This window comes from Oncorhynchus nerka, linkage group LG8, assembly GCF_034236695.1.
Source record: "Oncorhynchus nerka isolate Pitt River linkage group LG8, Oner_Uvic_2.0, whole genome shotgun sequence".
Classification (NCBI taxonomy): domain Eukaryota; kingdom Metazoa; phylum Chordata; class Actinopteri; order Salmoniformes; family Salmonidae; genus Oncorhynchus; species Oncorhynchus nerka.
Window position 1 is genome coordinate 31115499 of NC_088403.1, and position 19166 is coordinate 31134664.

The 19166-nt window shown below is 46.5% G+C and overlaps 1 protein-coding gene across 1 annotated transcript in view; it reads right to left on the reverse strand.

Moving 5' to 3' along the window:
* LOC115133128 (metallophosphoesterase domain-containing protein 1-like) overlaps positions 1–19166 on the reverse strand; it is a 35997-nt gene that overhangs the window by 9224 nt on the left and 7607 nt on the right. The window contains exon 3 of the mRNA XM_065021202.1: positions 12283–12508. Coding sequence (XP_064877274.1) covers positions 12283–12508 — 226 coding nt within the window. The remainder of the gene's footprint in view (positions 1–12282; positions 12509–19166) is intronic.

Genomic DNA, 19166 nt, shown 5'->3' on the forward strand with positions numbered 1-19166 from the left:
TCTTTTCCGTTATTAATCCCAACTCTAAACCTTTCTCAGCGCACACTATTCTCCCTCCCACACACAATGGTTAATGTACAGACTTTGATGTTTAATCACGACTACCACACACACACACACACACACAAGCCAGTCCAGCCGGAAAGATTGATCCTCACAGCAGGACTACTGAGACGGAGGGAGAGAAAAGGGGAAGGAGAGAGATAGGGAAAGGGACGGACACCGACACTGATGCAGAGTGAGAGAGAGGGGGAGAGAGGGAAAGAAAGGGAGTGGGATAGAGGGAAAATAAGAGATGGGGAAGGAGAGAGAGAGAAGGCTGAAAGGCAGAGTACTGTATATCTGACGCTGACAGTCAGGAGGATAAGAAATGTGACAGGGCCCAGCCTGCAGTAACCGAAAGGTCGCTGGTTCGAATCAGCCGTTCTGGCCTTGAGCAAGGCAGTTAACCCCCAACAACTGCTCCCCGGGCACCGATGATGTCGATTAAGGCAGACCCCCGCACCTCTCTGATTCAGAGGGGTTGGGTTAAATGCGGAAGACACATTTCGGTTGAATGCATTCGGTTGTACAACTGACTAGGTATCCCCCCTTTCCCTGTGTGAGCTACAGAACAGTCCTTACTTCAACACCACCGTACCCTCCTGTTCTTCCCGTCACCATCTTTCTTCATTTCCCCATGTCCTCACTTAATCTGTCATTCTCCATCTTCATTGTATCTATCCGTGTACCATAACTCAACCCATCTATTCCTCCTTCTATATTTCTGTCTTCTAGTGAGCACCCACTCTCTCCCTCCCTCTCTTCCTGTCTAATCTCACCTCTCCACCTCTTTACCTCTACCTGCCCCCATCCCCACTTCCCCTCTCTCTGTGGAGAGGCAGATTGGGGACATATTGGCGCTCAGCATGACTTATGTAACACCCAGCAGGGTCAGGAGGAAGCGGGCTGACACGCTGACACACACAAAACAAAACATTTAGAAAGAAATATGAACACACACAAGACACCGAAACAGGGAAACTTTATCAGTAAATGTTGACACACGGGAAATCAAGCAATGCTGTTTTGTAGTCTGTCTCTCCTCCCATCTTTCCCCCTCTCAACGCCTGTGTGTGTGTCTCTGTAATGGCTTAATTGCAGGCGAGTGGTGAGCGCAGTAGGGGGTCTAAGCACTGGGTGGGTGGAGGATTAGGTGACGGACTACCACAGAGCTCTCATCCACTAAACACAGTACAGTCACTGAGCTACACCAGTCAATGTCTAGCCCCGGGGCTGACACACACACACACACACACACACACACACACACACACACACACACACACACACACACACACACACACACACCTGCACAACCCCCTCTGAGCTGATATACACATTTTGTTATACACAGACACACCACTGTACAGCAGTAGTCTCAGAGTGACCAACCATTCTGGTGAAACTGGAGCAGACGTACGTGGCGTCGCAGAGCCCATCTGTGACAGAGTGCAGGAGACCCCCCCACACACACACACACACCAAGCCTCATCAACAAAACACTGATGGGCACAGAGACACTTGTCTTGTGTGAAGTCTGAAAGGCCTGGTGCTCTGGACCAGTAGCAGTCAGCCTCACAGCTGTGCTCATTTACAGCTTCACACTCATCAGCAGCAGCAGCACACAACCCAAGAACCCCCACCACCTTCAATATTAGGTTTAAAGCCAGACGTGTGTTCTTATAGGGTTTTCTCAAAGGAGAGCATATATTCTGTCAATAAAAAACTCATCTTTATTAAACTAGCAGCAGCACACAACAATATTATACAGATGTGAAGCTGCCTGTACATTTCCTCTCGAAAATCTACATTTCTTTGTCAAATCAAGCTGGTTTCATCCATTCCCACAGCGAGCCCCATCAATGAAGCGCAGCTGCTGTCTAAACCAACCACTACCCCCCCCCCCATAAATCCCAGAGCTCCCACCTCTCTCTCTCTCATATCTACTCCTCCACTGTGTCATTAATTCTGCTTGTTTGGTGAAATGCTGAAACATTGTTCCCACCGCCCCGTGTCGATCACATACTCACATGCACACACGATCTCACACACTAGCATGCACAAACACGCTTTCGCCCACTCACATGCACGCACACACACACACACACACACACACACACACACACACACACACACACACACACAGGTCTCAGTCTCCCTATAGACTGATGTTTCCCACATTTAATAAAACGCAGGCAGACTTCCTCTAAAGGGGAACGATGAGGGGTGGAGGGAATTAGGAGAGGAGAAAATAAATATATGATATACTGTAGGGAGAAGGAGAGACGGATAGACAAAGACAAAAAAGAGAAGGAAGAATTAGAAATGGGAAAAAAAGAGTGATACAGACATACCACCAGATAGCTAAAGAAAGAGAAATGAGAGACAGACACAGAGAGAGAGAGAGAGAGAGGGCAACAGAGGGACTGATGCGTAAGGTTAGTGACAGATGAATAGATGTGTCTCTTGTTCCTGCTCTCCTCTCTTCCTCTGTCACTCTTCCTCTCCCTCCTGCTTGCTGCTCTTCCTCTGTAATCAAGTTGGATGTCACAAAAGACAAACGCATCCCTGTCCATCCTCGCTTCCCTCTCCTCCTTGCCTCTCCCCCTCCTCCTTGCCTCTCCCCCCTCTCTGCCGTGCCTCTCCCCCCTCTCCTCCGTGCCCCCCCGCCTCTCCCCCTCTCCTCCGTGCCTCTCCCCCTCTCGCCTCTCCGCCGTGCCTCTCCCCCCTCTCCCTTTCTAATTTTTTTTTTTTTTTTAGAAACAGAAAAGTACAGATCAGCAGAAACTAGCCCAGTCAGAATCTCTGAATCTCAGAGGAAACCGTGTTTGATCAGGGACTGAGCCTCTCACACACGTCTCTCCTATACCTGTGCTATAGCTTACGCTTCATAATTGTACATCTGCCCACACGTCAAATCTACATCAGTGACATGCAATAAAGTGGGACTTAGGAAAGACTACTAGTAGTTAAACATACACAGGACTTTGCAGGAACTTCGGGCTACATGGCAGAATATGACATCTGGGTCGTTCACTATCGTATTATCACCAATATTTCTGGTGTTTTACATCGCACCATAAAACAGAAAGTGAAGCTCTGACACTAAATCAGGCTAAAAGCATTTCTTACCGTATTAACCTGAGAGAACGAGGAGGAAAGAACGCTTCTATTGACAATGTTTCAGCAATTTACTGCCCTTTTTCAAAAGAAGTATTTTTACCATGAATTTATAAGTTACAACACAGTTGCCGATACAATCTCAAGCAATATGCAGTAAACACAATTATGTCACCTTGTCCTCACAAGGTTCCAATATTAAGACACGTAGTCACACTATGACACATCTGTCATGGATCCCTATGACATGCACTGTCAGGAATAGTTACCCTGCGACGGTCATGAAATGCTGTGTGAGTTTCTCCAGATTCTGTAGCCAACTACCCCGAACAAAGACCCCCCTCCTCTCTCCCTCTCCCTCTCCTCCCCCTATCCCTGGATGGGTAGTGCGAGGTACTGAGAGATGACAAATCTGCTGGGTCCTGACAGACGACTTCATGCCCAGCGATAATGAGCTCCCGTCGGATGCTGATCTCACAGGATGCACAGAGACACGTTACACTAACGTTGCACTAACGTTGCCGCTAGGGTGGGAGGGGGATTCATGTGGACGTCCACATGCCGCCACCTACATCTTCTCGCAAAGTGGATACACTTGACAGAAAAGTGTGAAAGAGAGAAAGGAAGGAGAGAATGAGAGAAGAAGAGAAGCATGGGGGAGAAATGAGAGGCTGACGGACAAACAGACAGAGACAGGAAGATTGGAAGACAAAGAAAGACTAAGGGGATGAGGAAGTGAGTCTCTCTGTGGAAGTATGTGTGTGTGTGTGTGTGTTCAATGTGTGTGTATGTCAGCAGCATGTGTGTCTGGAGAGGTAGGGGTGTAGGCAGCGCCTGCTTCCAACATCGTGTAAACCTCCCTTGTTGCAGCAGGTGGAGGAAAGCTGCAGCAGCCCAGTGTGTGTGTGTGTGTGTGTGTGTGATGAGAGCAGGTGGGTGAGAGCTGTGTCATATGGAGGTGCCTGGAGCGGCAATGGAGAGAGGGGTCCAAACCCTGCAGGCTTTGGGGGCGAGGACAGAGGAGGGCCAAGAAAGAAAGAGGGGAGGGGGCAGAGTGAGAAACAGAATACACCCAAATATGCCAGCAAGGTTCCCCTTAAAGATTTGTCTGTGCGTTGACCTGCCTAATGCTTAAAGTAGGGATCTTGTTTCAAGCCGGCACTCATGATGTTAAAGCCATGAGTTGACCTCCCATTTGGTTAACACTGATATGGGTCAACATGGTCACAAGGTCCAATGCACACTAACCACTTTGAAGTAAGCTGCAGGTTGAGTAAAAGATCGGACATCTCTAGCCTCTTATACCTGCCACTAGCCCTCCTCGACGTTCTCCTGTGTCCATACCTGCCCATACGCCCATCATCCACGGTCTAGTCTGACTCCATTCCAAACACACCTCTGTAGAGTGTCACAACAGGTCTTTGTTGTATTTTGATTCCCATGGTTGAGCCTAGACTGCCGCCTGCCTGCTTGTCTCATTTCCACATTTCCCTAATAACAGCCGTGGCGCTAGGCGCTAACCCTGTTAGCGTAGAACATAATGAATTCCCATTTAAATAGCATTTAGAAGTGCTAGGGAAGCACGTTTGTCCCTTCCTGTTCTAAATAATGACCAATTACCATGGAGGAAGAGGTGGCTTCACAGAGGAGGAGAGACAGTTGAAACGGCAGTGGGGGAGACGGGGGAAAGAGTGGAGAGATGGGGGAGGGGCTTTCCTTTTTAATTGGTGGCAGATCTCAATGTGATGCGTATCTTTTTCTTCTTATGATAATGCAGGGGGGGGGCGGGTAGGGAGGGAGCGGGGAGAAGAGATAGGGAGAGAGGGGGAGAGAAAAAGGGGGTTGAGGCAAAAAGTGAGGGGAGGAAGGAAAGAGCGAGAGAGAAAGAGGGCGAGTGACAGAGAGCAAAAGACAGAGGAACTAGCATGTGTCTAAGCTGTGTTTGTCTTGGAGGGATAATGTGCGTTAGCTACATCCACTACAGTCTAATTCTGTCCAGAAAAGCTGTTGGACTTCTTTTTTCCAACTCCTTCAGAGTGATAGTTGCCTTGGCAACCGTGGCAAATCTTCCCTTTCACAAACAGATGTCCCATTTAGTTGGAAATTAGAATGTGTAAAAACCCACGAGACACAAATTATTTCAAAGTTCTCCGTTGGACAGAGGGAGGGAGAAGAACAGGAAAGAAAGGAAAAGAAAAAGGAGGGCCTTCTACTGTTACTCCCTCCCTCCCATCCACCAGTCTCCTGTGCATAAGGAAACACACTGATTTGCCAAAGATGGAGGTTGATGGGATGGTGGAGGGTGGGGTGAAAATATGGCAGGTGGGGGTGAAGAGGGACCCCTGTTCTGAACCAGTGCTGGGCATCATGGCAGCACGCGTGCCAGCACAGCAGAAGGGTCTGATATAGACAGAGACACCCTAAGGGGGAAGAAATCACCCCACACACACAAACACTCACAGCATCATACAACCCCACTCACACCCCTGATGCCTTTTTGGACAAGCATTCCTGGTCCTCTAGACTGGTTCTGACTATGTGGTCTAATTGTGGTCAACAAGGACACTGTCCAGTGACTGCTCACTGCCTGACCCGACTGAGACCGCAAGGGAGAAACTATACGCTGAGAACAACACTATATCTGTGTGTGTGTGCAAGAAACAGAGAGGAGAAGAGGTAGAACATACAGACAGAATCACTTTAATTCAAATGTATTATTAAGCTCACATGCCTTGGAGGGGAAGCATTTGTGCGTAACCAAAGAGGATGGCCTACAGCACCACACACACAGACACACACAGACAGACACACACACACACACACACAAACACATGCCTTCCTCTTGAGGCCATTTAACAGGTAATTTAAAGAGAAATCCCTACAGGAACAAGACACACTAAACGCCTTCTCCTCCTCTCCTCCCTCGTTCATTCTCTCTCTCCCTCCCTTCTTAACGCCTCACCATAAGTGTGTTTACTCACCGGCAGGGACAGAGACTGACAGCACTTAGAGAAAGAGAACGAGAATAGAGGGAAAGAGATTAAATAACAAGGAGAATCTACAAGTGCTGAAGAAGGTAGTTTTTCTTTCCCCTTTCCCCTCCAAACCTTAAGTGGCCGTTTATTACTACTCAGTGTTCATCATAGGCTACCTCACTGTCCCAATTGGGGAATACACCTCAACCACTGGAAACAGGTGATGTGGACGAACAAGAGAGAAAGAAGAAAAGAGGAGGGGAGAGAGAAGGATGGGTAGAGCACAGGGCTCCAGGGTTTTTGGGACAGTCTCTGAGCACATCAGATGTTAATTTAGCAAGGCCTCTGGTGAGCAGTCCTAGAAAATTAACACCCACCACGAGACACTACTGTAGCTAGATAGCTGGTTCCCACAGGGCAGGACGACAAGTCTCCCCTGCTCTCTCTCCCCCGCTCTCTCTCGTTATATCCTGTAAGAGCTGTTCAGCAGTAACAGCTAGAACTCATATACTATTTCCAAAGAGGTCAAATTACCTTCATCATTTCTACATGATCATTAGAGTCCTGCTATTAACAACCCCTCGGAGTATTCTGTCCCTCTCTCCCTCTTTCTCGCCCCGCCACTCTCCACTCCTCCTCTCAGTCTACATCACAACACCTGTTCATTAAAAACAGAGCGCAAAGAGATCTCTCCTTCTTGCCATCCCTCCTTCATCAGAGAAGTTTTCAAAACAGGGGGAGCAGGTATTCTGTCCCTCACCATGAATCAAAGAAAGCAGAGGGGGAGGAAGAGGAGAAGACTCTCTTCATCTCTTTAGTTTTTCTGATGAGCTTTCTTAATTGGGCCACTATAGAAAAAAGTGAATTCCTAAATAATTAAAAAATCTAATTAAGGAGTCTTTTGCATCTCCGTGCTTAATTATTCCGTTCGGAGAGCAGTGGGGAGCGATACATTTCTCCCGTTAATCTTTTTTTTTTTTTTTTAAGTCTCTCCTATCCTCATCCCACCTCAAGAAACAGCTCCCGATTTCTCTCCTCTGTCCTCCCCCTCTCTCTCTCCCGTCGCTCTTCAGATGTGTGTCTGTGTCTGCCGTCCTCAGAGACGGTCATTATGAACACTTAGAGTTAACTCCACAGAGAGGGCCCGCTATAAGGCCTCTGTTACTCTCTCCACCCCCCTCTTCTCCACCTCTCCCCCTTTCCCGTGCTCCTTTCACCATTCCTGCCTCTCAATCTCTACATCTCTTTCTTTACACCATTCTCTTACCTTCTTTCTACACCCTTTCCCGTTTACTATCTCCTCTCTGTAATAACATTCCTATCTCCATGCTATATCTCTCTCTCATTGGTGTTCCAACCTCCCTGCCGAGTCCAAAAGAAGCGCAAAGCTTCTTTGAGAAAACCAGTGAAGAGAGTGAAATACTCGGGAGGATCTACGTGGAACTAAAGCTGTAGAAAGAACATGTTTAAAATGACATGTTTAACTACAAGGCCGATCATTCATTGGTCAGTCCATGATCAAGGTGAGGGCGACACAGTTGTGTTGAATTGAATCATCGGTGTGGAGATTACCACTGAATCCCAAATCAATTCATCGTTTAAGGGACTGGTTTACGATGATTTGAATCATCGGTGTGTGGAGATTACCACTGAATCACAATTCAATTCATCCTTTAAGGGACTGGTTTACGATGAATTGAATCATCGGTGTGGAGATTACCACTGAATCACAATTCAATTCATCCTTTAAGGGACTGGTTTACGATGAATTGAATCATCGGTGTGGAGATTACCACTGAATCACAATTCAATTCATCGTTTAAGGGACTGGTTTACAATGAATTGAATCATCGATGAATTGAATCACAATTCAATTCATCGTTTAAGGGACTGGTTTACGATGAGAATTACCACTGAATCACAATTCAATTCATCCTTTAAGGGACTGGTTTACGATGAATTGAATCATCGGTGTGAGATTACCACTGAATCATCAATTCAATTGAATCATCCTTTAATTCATCCTTTAAGGGACTGGTTTAGATGTGGAGATTACCACTGAATCACAATTCAATTCATCGTTTAAGTGGTTTACCACTGAATCACAATTCAATTCATCGGGACTGGTTTACGGGAATTGAATCATCGGTTTTACCACTGAATCACAATTGAATCATCGGTTAAGTGGAGATTACCACTGAATCACAATTCAATTCATCGTTTAAGGGACTGGTTTAATTGAATCATCGATTACCACTGAATTTCATCCTTTAAATCATCTCATCGTGTGGAGATTACCACTGAATCACAATTCAATTCATCCTTTAAGAGAATCATCGGTGTGGATTACCACTGAATCACAATTCAATTCATCGTTTAAGGGACTGGTTTACGGACTGAATTTACAATTATTACCACTGAATCACAATTCAATTCATCCTTTAAGGGACTGGTTTACCATGAATTGAATCATCAGATTACCACTGAATCACAATTCAATTCATCCTTTAAGGGACTGGTTTACGATGAATTGAATCATCGGTGTGGAGATTACCACTGAATCACAATTCAATTCATCCTTTAAGGGACTGGTTTACGATGAATTGAATCATCGGTGTGGAGATTACCACTGAATCACAATTCAATTCATCCTTTAAGGGACTGGTTTACGATGAATTGAATCATCGGTGTGGAGATTACCACTGAATCACAATTCAACTCATCCTTTAAGGGACTGGTTTACGATGAAATTAATCAGGCCCACGCAGTCTCTGCTAATCATTTAAATAGGCTACATCATTTATAGTTCACTTCTTGGCTATACCAGCAGGGCACACACACACGCACACACACACATGCACACACGCACCACAGTGTTGTGATCTCCTTAATTAGCCATGTGATTAGCTACATTGGAAGTCTGCAGTGAAGCGAGGAGCTCTCTCTCCCCCGTGTAAAGCAAAACATGTGTTCCCGAGACCTCATACATTCTGACACACACACGCACACACAGCTGTAGACTACACTAATGCTGCCACCTCTGCCCTCTCAGACACACTCAAAAAAAGAAGTGAATAAAATCCCAAACACAGTTGATCAGGTCTACATTAAAACTCCCCTCACTCGTTCCAGTTTCTCCTCCTTCTCCATCGTTCCGCTGTGTTTCTGTGCTTGTGTTGTGTGTAGCGGCACTGCCTCGTTTGGGCTTTGAAAAGACGACCACTGTGGCTAATTCCCATGCCTCCCACACTACTGTTAGACTATGGTTCGGGGCTCTTCTGTTCTACCTCCATCACAGACACACACACACACACACACACCTTCCATTCTGCCTCCATGTCCCTTTAGCTCTGAGACGCGGGGTGGCTTTGCGATACGCCCATGACAAATGACTTATAAACTTGCATTACCGTCAGAACAGGAACAGAGGCACACACACACACACACAGACACACACACAGACACACACACACACAACTGCTCCCCCATGCTGTCCTTTTGATTCCATATTTCAGAGAATGACAAATTGTTAGGATTTGGGTAGGATGCAGCATGCTATGTTTGGATCTAATTTTGGCTGGAGACTGGGGCGTAGGGATAGGGATTGTGGAGCTGTGTGTGTGTGTGTGTGTGTCTGTGACAGAGACATGGGACGGACAAGAAAGCACCATGCTGCGAGCCACATGCAATCAGACCCCCATGAGGAGAGAGGGATGGATGGAGCGATAGAAGAAAGAACGAGTGATTGAAGGATGACAGAACAGAAGTAAAGATGGATGGAGGGATGGGAAGAAGGAGAGATATGGGCTTGGAGCAGGGCTTTGTGGAATAGTGATGGCTGAGGGGATTGAGGGAAAAGAATGGAGGAAATGAGACAGGGAAAGATAAGGGGAAGAAGGGAGATGGAGGGAGGGTGAGAGGGGAGCAAAGGGGAGAATGACTGGAGCAGAGGGGAGAATGACTGGAGCAGAGGGGAGAACGACTGGAGCAGAGGGGAGAACGACTGGAGCAGAGGGAAGAACGACTGGAGCAGAGAGGAGAATGACTGGAGCAGAGGGGAGAACGACAGGAGCAGAGGGGAGAACGACAGGAGCAGAGAACGACAGGAGCAGAGGGGAGAACGACAGGAGCAGAGAACGACAGGAGCAGAGGGGAGAACGACAGGAGCAGAGGGGAGAACGACTGGAGCAGAGGGGAGAACGACAAGAGCAGAGGGGAGAACGACTGGAGCAGAGGGGAGAACGACTGGAGCAGAGGGAAGAACGACTGGAGCAGAGAGGAGAATGACTGGAGCAGAGGGGAGAACGACAGGAGCAGAGGGGAGAACGACCGGAGCAGAGAACGATAGGAGTAGAGAACGACAGGAGCAGAGGGGAGAACGACAGGAGCAGAGGGGAGAACGACAGGAGCAGAGAACGACAGGAGCAGAGGGGAGAACGACAGGAGCAGAGGGGAGAACGACAGGAGCAGAGGGGAGAACGATAGGAGCAGAGGGGAGAACGACTGGAGCAGAGGGGAGAATGATTGGAGCAGAGGGAGGAACGACTGGAGCAGAGGGAGAACGACTGGAGCAGAGGGGAGAATGATTGGAGCAGAGGGGAGAACGACTGGAGCAGAGGGGAGAACGACTGGAGCAGAGGGGAGAATGATTGGAGCAGAGGGAGAACGACTGGAGCAGAGGGGAGAACGACTGGAGCAGAGGGGAGAATGATTGGAGCAGAGGGGAGAACGACTGGAGCAGAGGGGAGAACGACTGGAGCAGAGGGAGAATGATTGGAGCAGAGGGGAGAACGACTGGACCAGAGGGGAGAACGACTGGAGCAGAGGGGAGAATGATTGGAGCAGAGGGGAGAACGACTGGAGCAGAGGGGAGAATGATTGGAGCAGAGGGAGGAACGACTGGAGCAGAGGGGAGAATGATTGGAGCAGAGGGGAGAACGACTGGAGCAGAGGGGAGAACGACTGGAGCAGAGGGGAGAATGATTGGAGCAGAGGGGAGAACGACTGGAGCAGAGGGGAGAATGATTGGAGCAGAGGGGAGAACGACAGGAGCAGAGGGGAGAATGATTGGAGCAGAGGGGAGAAGGACTGTGCGGTTACAGTTCATTCAGGGCAGATGACTCATCAGGGCAGGAGACACAGACAGACAGGCAGAGAGGCTTCTTTCCTCCCACCACCCCGAGGCTACAGTACAGGCCGGTCACGGGCCATAAATCAGTCCCAGTCTGGCATCGCCATGGAGACAGGACTGGAGCGGGTAAAGCAGGCGCTGTCCCACTGCTCCTGACAGAGATTAGAGAGAGACAGAGACATCCTCGTTCCCCCGTGTTCCCCCGTGCTCCCACTGCCGAGCCAGCGACATGTGGAGCGCACAGACAGACAGGTGGATTGAGGGAGAGAGAGAGGGATGAGGAGACGTAGAGAGATAGAGGGAGCAGACAGTGTGGAGAGGGAAACACACGGCGCCTCCAGCTGGAGTCCCTCTGTGCTGGAGGAACAGAGCCTCGGGCTGCTGCAACACACACACACACACACACATTATTTAATCTACCTTCTGTAGCAAGCCTACTGCACCAGCCAAGCCCGGCCGATGTTACTGAATTGAAGCTGTGTGCACCATTCTTCCTCTCACCCCCTCTGTCTTCAGTTCTCTCCCTCTCTCCCCCATCCCTCCTTCCTCTCTCTCCGCCTTCTCGCCCTCTCAACACACCTGAGGCATCTCTCCATAGCGGCTATTCCTCTAACTCCACTATCTCAGCAAACCAATTACCTAGCACAGGGGTCCCCACACCCATCCCAGTGCCTACACACTGCCTCTGGGGCCCCTCACCAAACGCACATACTGCATTATGGGGCATTGGTAAACCAGCACCACTCACACAGGTGCTGACCAGGGACAGAGAGGAGTTGAGAGAGGGAGGGAGGCAGTGAGAAAGAGAAGAAGGAACCATAGCTAGAGAGGTTACCAATGAAAAAAAAAGCATGGGAGGAAGTGTGTGGAGGGGAGGGTGAGTGAATGACTGACAGGAAAGTAAGTGGAGAGGAAGGACAAAATGGTTGTGAGAGAAGATTGATAGATAGAAATAGATCAAGTAGTAGGAGTGTTGTCAACTATCAGGTATACTGCAGTTACAGAGTCACCCACCAGGGGGAGCCGTAGATACGGAAGCCTCGTACAGTGACCTCTGAGTCCTGCAGGTAGATACAGTTGGTGAGCAGGGACTGGACGTTCTCGTAGTTCTCTGGTTTCAGCTTGGAGGCCGACGGGAAGTAGTAGAAGTCCTGCTTGATCAGGTCAGCCATGAACTCCTGGTCAAAGGTCAACTCATGGTTCCCCGCAATCACTATCTTTATGTCATAGGGCAAGGTGCCTGGGAGGGAGAGGAGAGAAAGGAGAAAATGGACCATCAGTTCAAAAGTAGTCCACACCCATTCAACAAACTTCTACAGGTGCAACAGAGTACCAAACTCCAATGGAAAAAGAGAATTGAATTGAAACGGAATTTCTTTCTTTTTGTCTCATCTGTCATAGGTCATAGGTCTTACTAGCTCCGATCCATCTTACATTTACATTTACATTTAAGTCATTTAGCAGACGCTCTATAGTGTCAACAATCAAATTTGCTTTGTTCGTTCTCACAAAGACATCTCTTATCTGACAGTCACAGTTCCATTAATCACAGGTAACAAAGGAATAGGAAAGGAAATATTTCACGGAACTTTCAATACAGTTATTTCATTATTTAGCATTTTAGGAATATTATAAATAAAATGATTTTAGGTCTATAGTAAATAACAAACATATTCTATCTGAATAACTATTTTCTACATGAGCCATTGCTTGAGCATCTTTATCATAGAATGGACCCTTCATCCAAACTCAGTCAATAATCGTGTACTGTAACTCCTCCTCTTTAATTGGCTATTCGATCCGTGCTGCCTGTCAAACATCCACATATCCCCTAATGGTTTCAAAGGGTTGATGAAAAAAAACGTGTGAAAAACCATGACAAATCTGGGGGTCTTCTTTGTCTACGAGACGTGAGATGCTTCGCCGTTTGTCAGGTAGCACGGTTGATGGAGACTTCAATCACTGTGCATTTTTTGACAATTACTGCGAGAACGATGTGGCATGCTGTGTGTGTGTGTGTGTGTGTCGTGCTGCTGAAAAGGAGTAATTCAGCTTTAGCAGAGGCTGCCAAATCAAGAGACGGCTCTGTCACAACAGCCAGTCAGAGAACAGTGACAGCATCCAGAGAGACAGAAGGCTGGAAGCTAGGCTGGATGTAACACTTTTTTATAGGGTTATTGTACAGATAGACACAATGGAAATAAACTTTATGGACCTTGATTTGAGTTTTTCTTACTTATGGAAACAACAAAATAACCTAAACCATAAGAATGATCTTACAACGATTTTTGCACCTGAAAACAAAGGCAAGTTTACATACTGGCATGATTTAACAGCAAAAAAATGTGTGGCCTAATGTACACCTCACAAAAGAAGGGTCATAACCCACTTGTAACAATCATATAATTACAATTATAATTGTTCTATGGTTACAATAAATGTTCACAATGTGTAGCCATAGAAATAGTGGAATGTGTTCAGGAACAGATCAATAGAGCAATGCCTTTAGTACAGTGCCTGCAAAGGTGTTCATGCCCCTTGACGTTTTTCCTATTTTGTTGCATTACAACCTGTCATTTAAATGGATTTTTATTTGGATTTCATGGAATGGACATAAACAAAACAGTCCAAATTGGTGAAGTGAAGTGAAATGAAACAAACAAACAACGGAATAGTGGTGTGTGCATATGTTTTCACCCCCTTTGCTATTAAAGCCTCTAAATAAGATCTGGTGCAACCAATTACCTTCAGAAGTCACATAATGAGTTAAATAAAGTCCATCTGTGTGCAATCTAAGTGTCACAAGATCTGTCACATGATCTCAGTATATATACACCTGTTCTGAATGGCCCCAGAGTCTGCAACACCACCAAGCAAGGGGCACCATGAAGAACAAGGAGCTCTCCAAACTGGTCAGGGACAAAGTTGTGGAGAAGTACAGATCAGGGTTGGGTTATAAAAAAATATCTGAAACTTTGAACATCCCACGGAGCTCCATTAAATCCATTATTAAAAAAATGGAAAGAATATGGCACCACAACAAACCTGCCAAGAGAGGGCCGCCCACCAAAACTAATCAGAGAGGCAACAAAGAGACCAAAGATACCCATTAAGGAGCTGCAAAGCTCCACAGCGAAGATTGGAGTATCTGTCCATAGGACCACTTTAAGCCGTACACTCCACAGAGCGTGGCCAGAAAAAAGCCATTGTTCAAGAATTGTTTTTGGTGTTTGCCAAAAGGCATGTGGGAGACTCCCAAAACATATGGAAGAAGATACTCTGGTCAGATGAGACTAATATTTAGCTTTTTGACCGTCAAGGAAAACGCTATGTCTAGCGCAAACCCAACACCTCTCATCACCCCGAGAACACCATGTTTTTCATCGGCAGGGACTGGGAAACTGGTCAGAGTTGAGGGAATGATAGATGGTGTTAAATACAGGGAAATTCTTGAGGGAAACCTGTCTCAGTCTTCCAGACATTTGAGACTGGGACAGAGGTTCACCTTCCAGCAGGACAATGACCCAAAGCATACTGCTAAAGCAACACTCGAGTGGTTTAAGAGAAAACATTTAAATGTCTTGGAATGGCCTAGTCAATGCCCAGACCTCAATCCAATTGAGAACCTGTGGTATGACTTAAATATTGCTGTATACCAGCAGAACCCATCCAACTTGAAGGAGCTGGAGCAATTTTGCCTTGAAGAATGGGCACAAATCCCAGTGGCTAGATGTGCCAAGCTTATAGAGACATACCCCAAAAGACTTGCAGCTGCAATTGCTGCAAAAGGTGCCTCTACAAAGTATTGACTTTGGGTGGGTGAATAGTTATGCATGTTCATGTTTTCAGTTTTTTTTTCTTCTTATTTCTTGTTTGTTTCACAAGACAAAATATTTAGCATCTTCAAAGTGGTAGGCACGTTGTGTAAATGAAATGATACAAACCCCCCCCAAAAAATCTATTTTAATTCCAGGTTGTAAGGCAACAAAATAGAAAAAATGCCAAGGGGGTGAATACTTTTGCAAGCCACTGTATCTATCTTCATCCTTTACTGACAGACAACCCAAGTGCTATTTCTAGCCAATAAAAACAAAATCCCGAACTCTTCATAACAGAGCCAATTTCAGAAGCCAACCAAGGCCCCAGAGTTCCCAAACACCAACATGGGGTTCCCAAACACCAACATGGGGTTCCCAAACACCAACATGTTGTTCCCAAACACCAACATGTTGTTCCCAAACACCAACATGGGGTTCCCAAACACCAACATGTTGTTCCCAAACACCAACATGTTGTTCCCAAACACCAACATGGGGTTCCCAAACACCAACATGGGGTTCCCAAACACCAACATGTTGTTCCCAAACACCAACATGGGGTTCCCAAACACCAACATGGGGTTCCCAAACACCAACATGGGGTTCCCAAACACCAACATGTTGTTCCCAAACACCAACATGTTGTTCCCAAACACCAACATGTTGTTCCCAAACACCAACATGTTGTTCCCAAACACCAACATGGATTGGCCGGTATTCAAAGTTCCACTCAAGAGAGAAGTGTCATCCTTCAAAAAGATCGAAGTCCAGCCTGAGAAATCAACCCTCTGCATCATCCAGCTGACCCTGAAAAAGGTGTTCAGGGACGTGGCATTTTGCAGCGGGGATGAACCATCTCACAGATCTACACGACGGCATGGTTGGCTCCATCTCACAGATCTACACGACGGCATGGTTGGCTCCATCTCACAGATCTACACGACGGCATGGTTGGCTCCATCTCACAGATCTACACGACGGCATGGTTGGCTCCATCTCACAGATCTACACGACGGCATGGTTGGCTCCATCTCACAGATCTACACGACGGCATGGTTGGCTCCATCTCACAGATATAGACAAATCGTCAGCTCCATTAAGGAATGATGTAGATGCCTATCAGAGGAGCAGGGTCTTCTTGTTCAGATTCCAACATGGTAGTTTGGCACGGAACGCCGGCTCAGTTTTGTAAAAGTAGTGAGGGAAGAGATCAGAAGGAAGTGTACTCAATGACTTTCCTTTAAAGAAGAACTTCTGGTTGCTTTGAGACACCAAGACCTGCAGCCAGTGGACAATGTTAGGAGCTTCAGTTCATCTGATGACTTAAAGGGACATTTAATTTCCATCATCACCAGCACCACCCCAACATCAACATATGTGAAAATGGCGTGTTTCTATGTTTTGTGGAAAAAAAGATAAGAGGATTTCCAATCGTGTGATTTTAACCAATTATGAGTAGGCATTGCCTACTAATTGCCTACTAATTTGTTGATGTTGTCATTGGAAACACTTATCTTCCCCTTTTACCAGAAAACGTGCCATTTTCACATATGTTGATGTTGGGGTGGTGCTGGAGATAATGAATATGAAGATGAACAATTTTGATGTGTCCTTTTAAAGACGATAAGCCTGCAGATACCCCTGGAGAAAGGACAACAGCAGAAGTTGGAACTCACAGAACACTGCAAGCCTGATGTCCCATTTGCGGATGATCAGATAGAGGCTGTCAAAAAGCCTAAGTTAAAGATGTTGGCGATTTGGAGCTTCTTCACTGCAGTGGCCAAAGCATTTAATTGCACCCGTTACCCTAGATAGGATGTGACCGGATAAAATCCATCAAATACGTTCACTGGCCCTCAGTTAGGAGTGGAGTTAGGTTGACTGGACTGAAACATACCTCGTTCAATAAACACGCTCCCGCATCCACCTCCATTCATTCAAGTTTTATGGGTGACATTTTAAATCATGTTCTGTGAAAGACTGAATCTGCATATTGTATGACTAGGATTATGGCCAGGAGCGTTTCCTGACTACATGACCTTACCAGGAAAAGCTCCTGGTCCTATGTACTTTATGAACACCACCAGTGATCAAAACATTGTGTTCTTCCAATGAGTCAAAGCAGGCCGTGCGTGTCTCTTTATCAAACATAATCTACATAAAGGCACAGTGGATCAATGTAGCAACACTCAAATCACCATTCAACAATACAGTCTTTCTCCCACATACCCAAAGCACACACGTTGGACACAATAATTCACTCAAACACAAAAGTAGATGGAGAAAGACGAACGCGATGCTTTTGGAAAAGAGAAAGGAAGGTGAGAGAGAGACGAGAGAGAGTGAGAGAGAGAAAGAAAGAGGCAGAGAGACTAATCCAAATATGCAGGCAGCGGAGCACTGTCTGCTGTTGTTAGCAACCATCTCTTCCCAGCTTTTGTCTTAGATTTCAAAAGCCGCTTTCAAGCAACAAATAGTTTAAATTTCCCTGTGAATCACCCGCACAAAGCAGCAAGCCTTCTCTGTGTTTCAGTTCAAAAGAAGTAATCAAATAAAAACACATGTACACACACACACAGTAAAACACACCCGAAAACATGCACAACACTTATAAGTCTAAAGCTTGTCTAAGCAGCCCTGCACTACATTCTCCTCCCAAAAGACACACTGCAGAGGCACTCTCTCTCCATCCCTCCCTCCCTCTCCATCTCTCTCTCTCTCCATCCCTCAGCCTCCCTTTATCCCTCTCATTTCCTCCCTCACTGTCCAGTGTGTGTGTGTGTGTGTGTGTGTGGTTTATTACAGACCCAGTGCTAACAGGGTTAGTTAAGGGGAGTGATCTGCTGTCTGAAGGGACCTGTGCATGACTAGATACAGTGGAATGTGCTCTATACTGGCCTTTACAATAACCCCCAAATCCTCAATATCCTAGAAGCCGAGGAGGGCGGTTAGTCTGTGTGTCTGTGTGTGAAGCTTCCGGCGCTCCCGCCACCATTGTTCCGGTGTTCCGATGGGTGGTCCTTGCCCTTTGAAGAAGAAAATCCCTGTTTTGCCCAAATCCATGGCATGTCGAGGGGGATTACTGCCCTTTGTGTGTGTGTCTCTGTGTGTGTGTGTACATGTGTTTGTCTGCAAGCCCAACTTGTTCTAGCTGCCCATGGACATAACAGAATGTGTATCTACTAGTACTTACTATAATGTCTCCTGTACATTCAATCAAGTCATTCTATGCCATAATAGCCTAGTAACATTGGTCTGTCTACAGAAGCAATAACTTCTGTTGATAAGAAAAAAGACATGTTGAGACTAAACCTGGATTAGCATTACAATGCCCATTCAGTGTGTGTGTGTGTGTGTGTGTCTAATCCCTCCCACCTGAACATGAAGCCATGAAGCAGACACACTCTCCTAATTTCCTGTTTAAACACCACCCACACACCCGTGTCACATACATAATCGACAAAAACACGCACACAAAAACACAAGCGACTAAGCAAGCAACACACTCTGCCCTCACACAGTACATTCCTGTAATCACACACACACACATTTCCTTTGCACTCACAACCTAAACGCAAATCCAACAGACGGTAATACCGCACCATCTCCGGCCTAGTAGGAGGTCTCTGTCTTTCCTCTCACTCTCTCACTTTATCTATCTCTCGTTTCACTCTCTCTCTTTATCTATCTCTCATTTCACTCTCTCTCTTTGTCTATCTCTCGTTTCACTCTCGCTCTTTATCTATCTCTCGTTTCAGTCCCTTTCCCTCTTGCTGTTCCGCTTCCATACCAAGCCTAGCACATACAGAAGACAAAGCATCAAAAGAGCAGCCTGTCCTGTTCTTCGTCACAATGTCACATCAATAGTCAACCACTGAAAAGGTTGATGAGTCAGAATACAGCCAGAGACAGAGTTACTGGACATGCATTATGTTGAACCAACGTGGAATAGACGTTGTAATGACGTCTGTGACCAGTGGGACATTATGTACAGTGGGGCAAAAAAGTATTTAGTCAGCCACCAATTGTGCAAGTTCTCCAACTTAAAAAGATGAGAGAGGCCTGAAATCAACTGCGGGA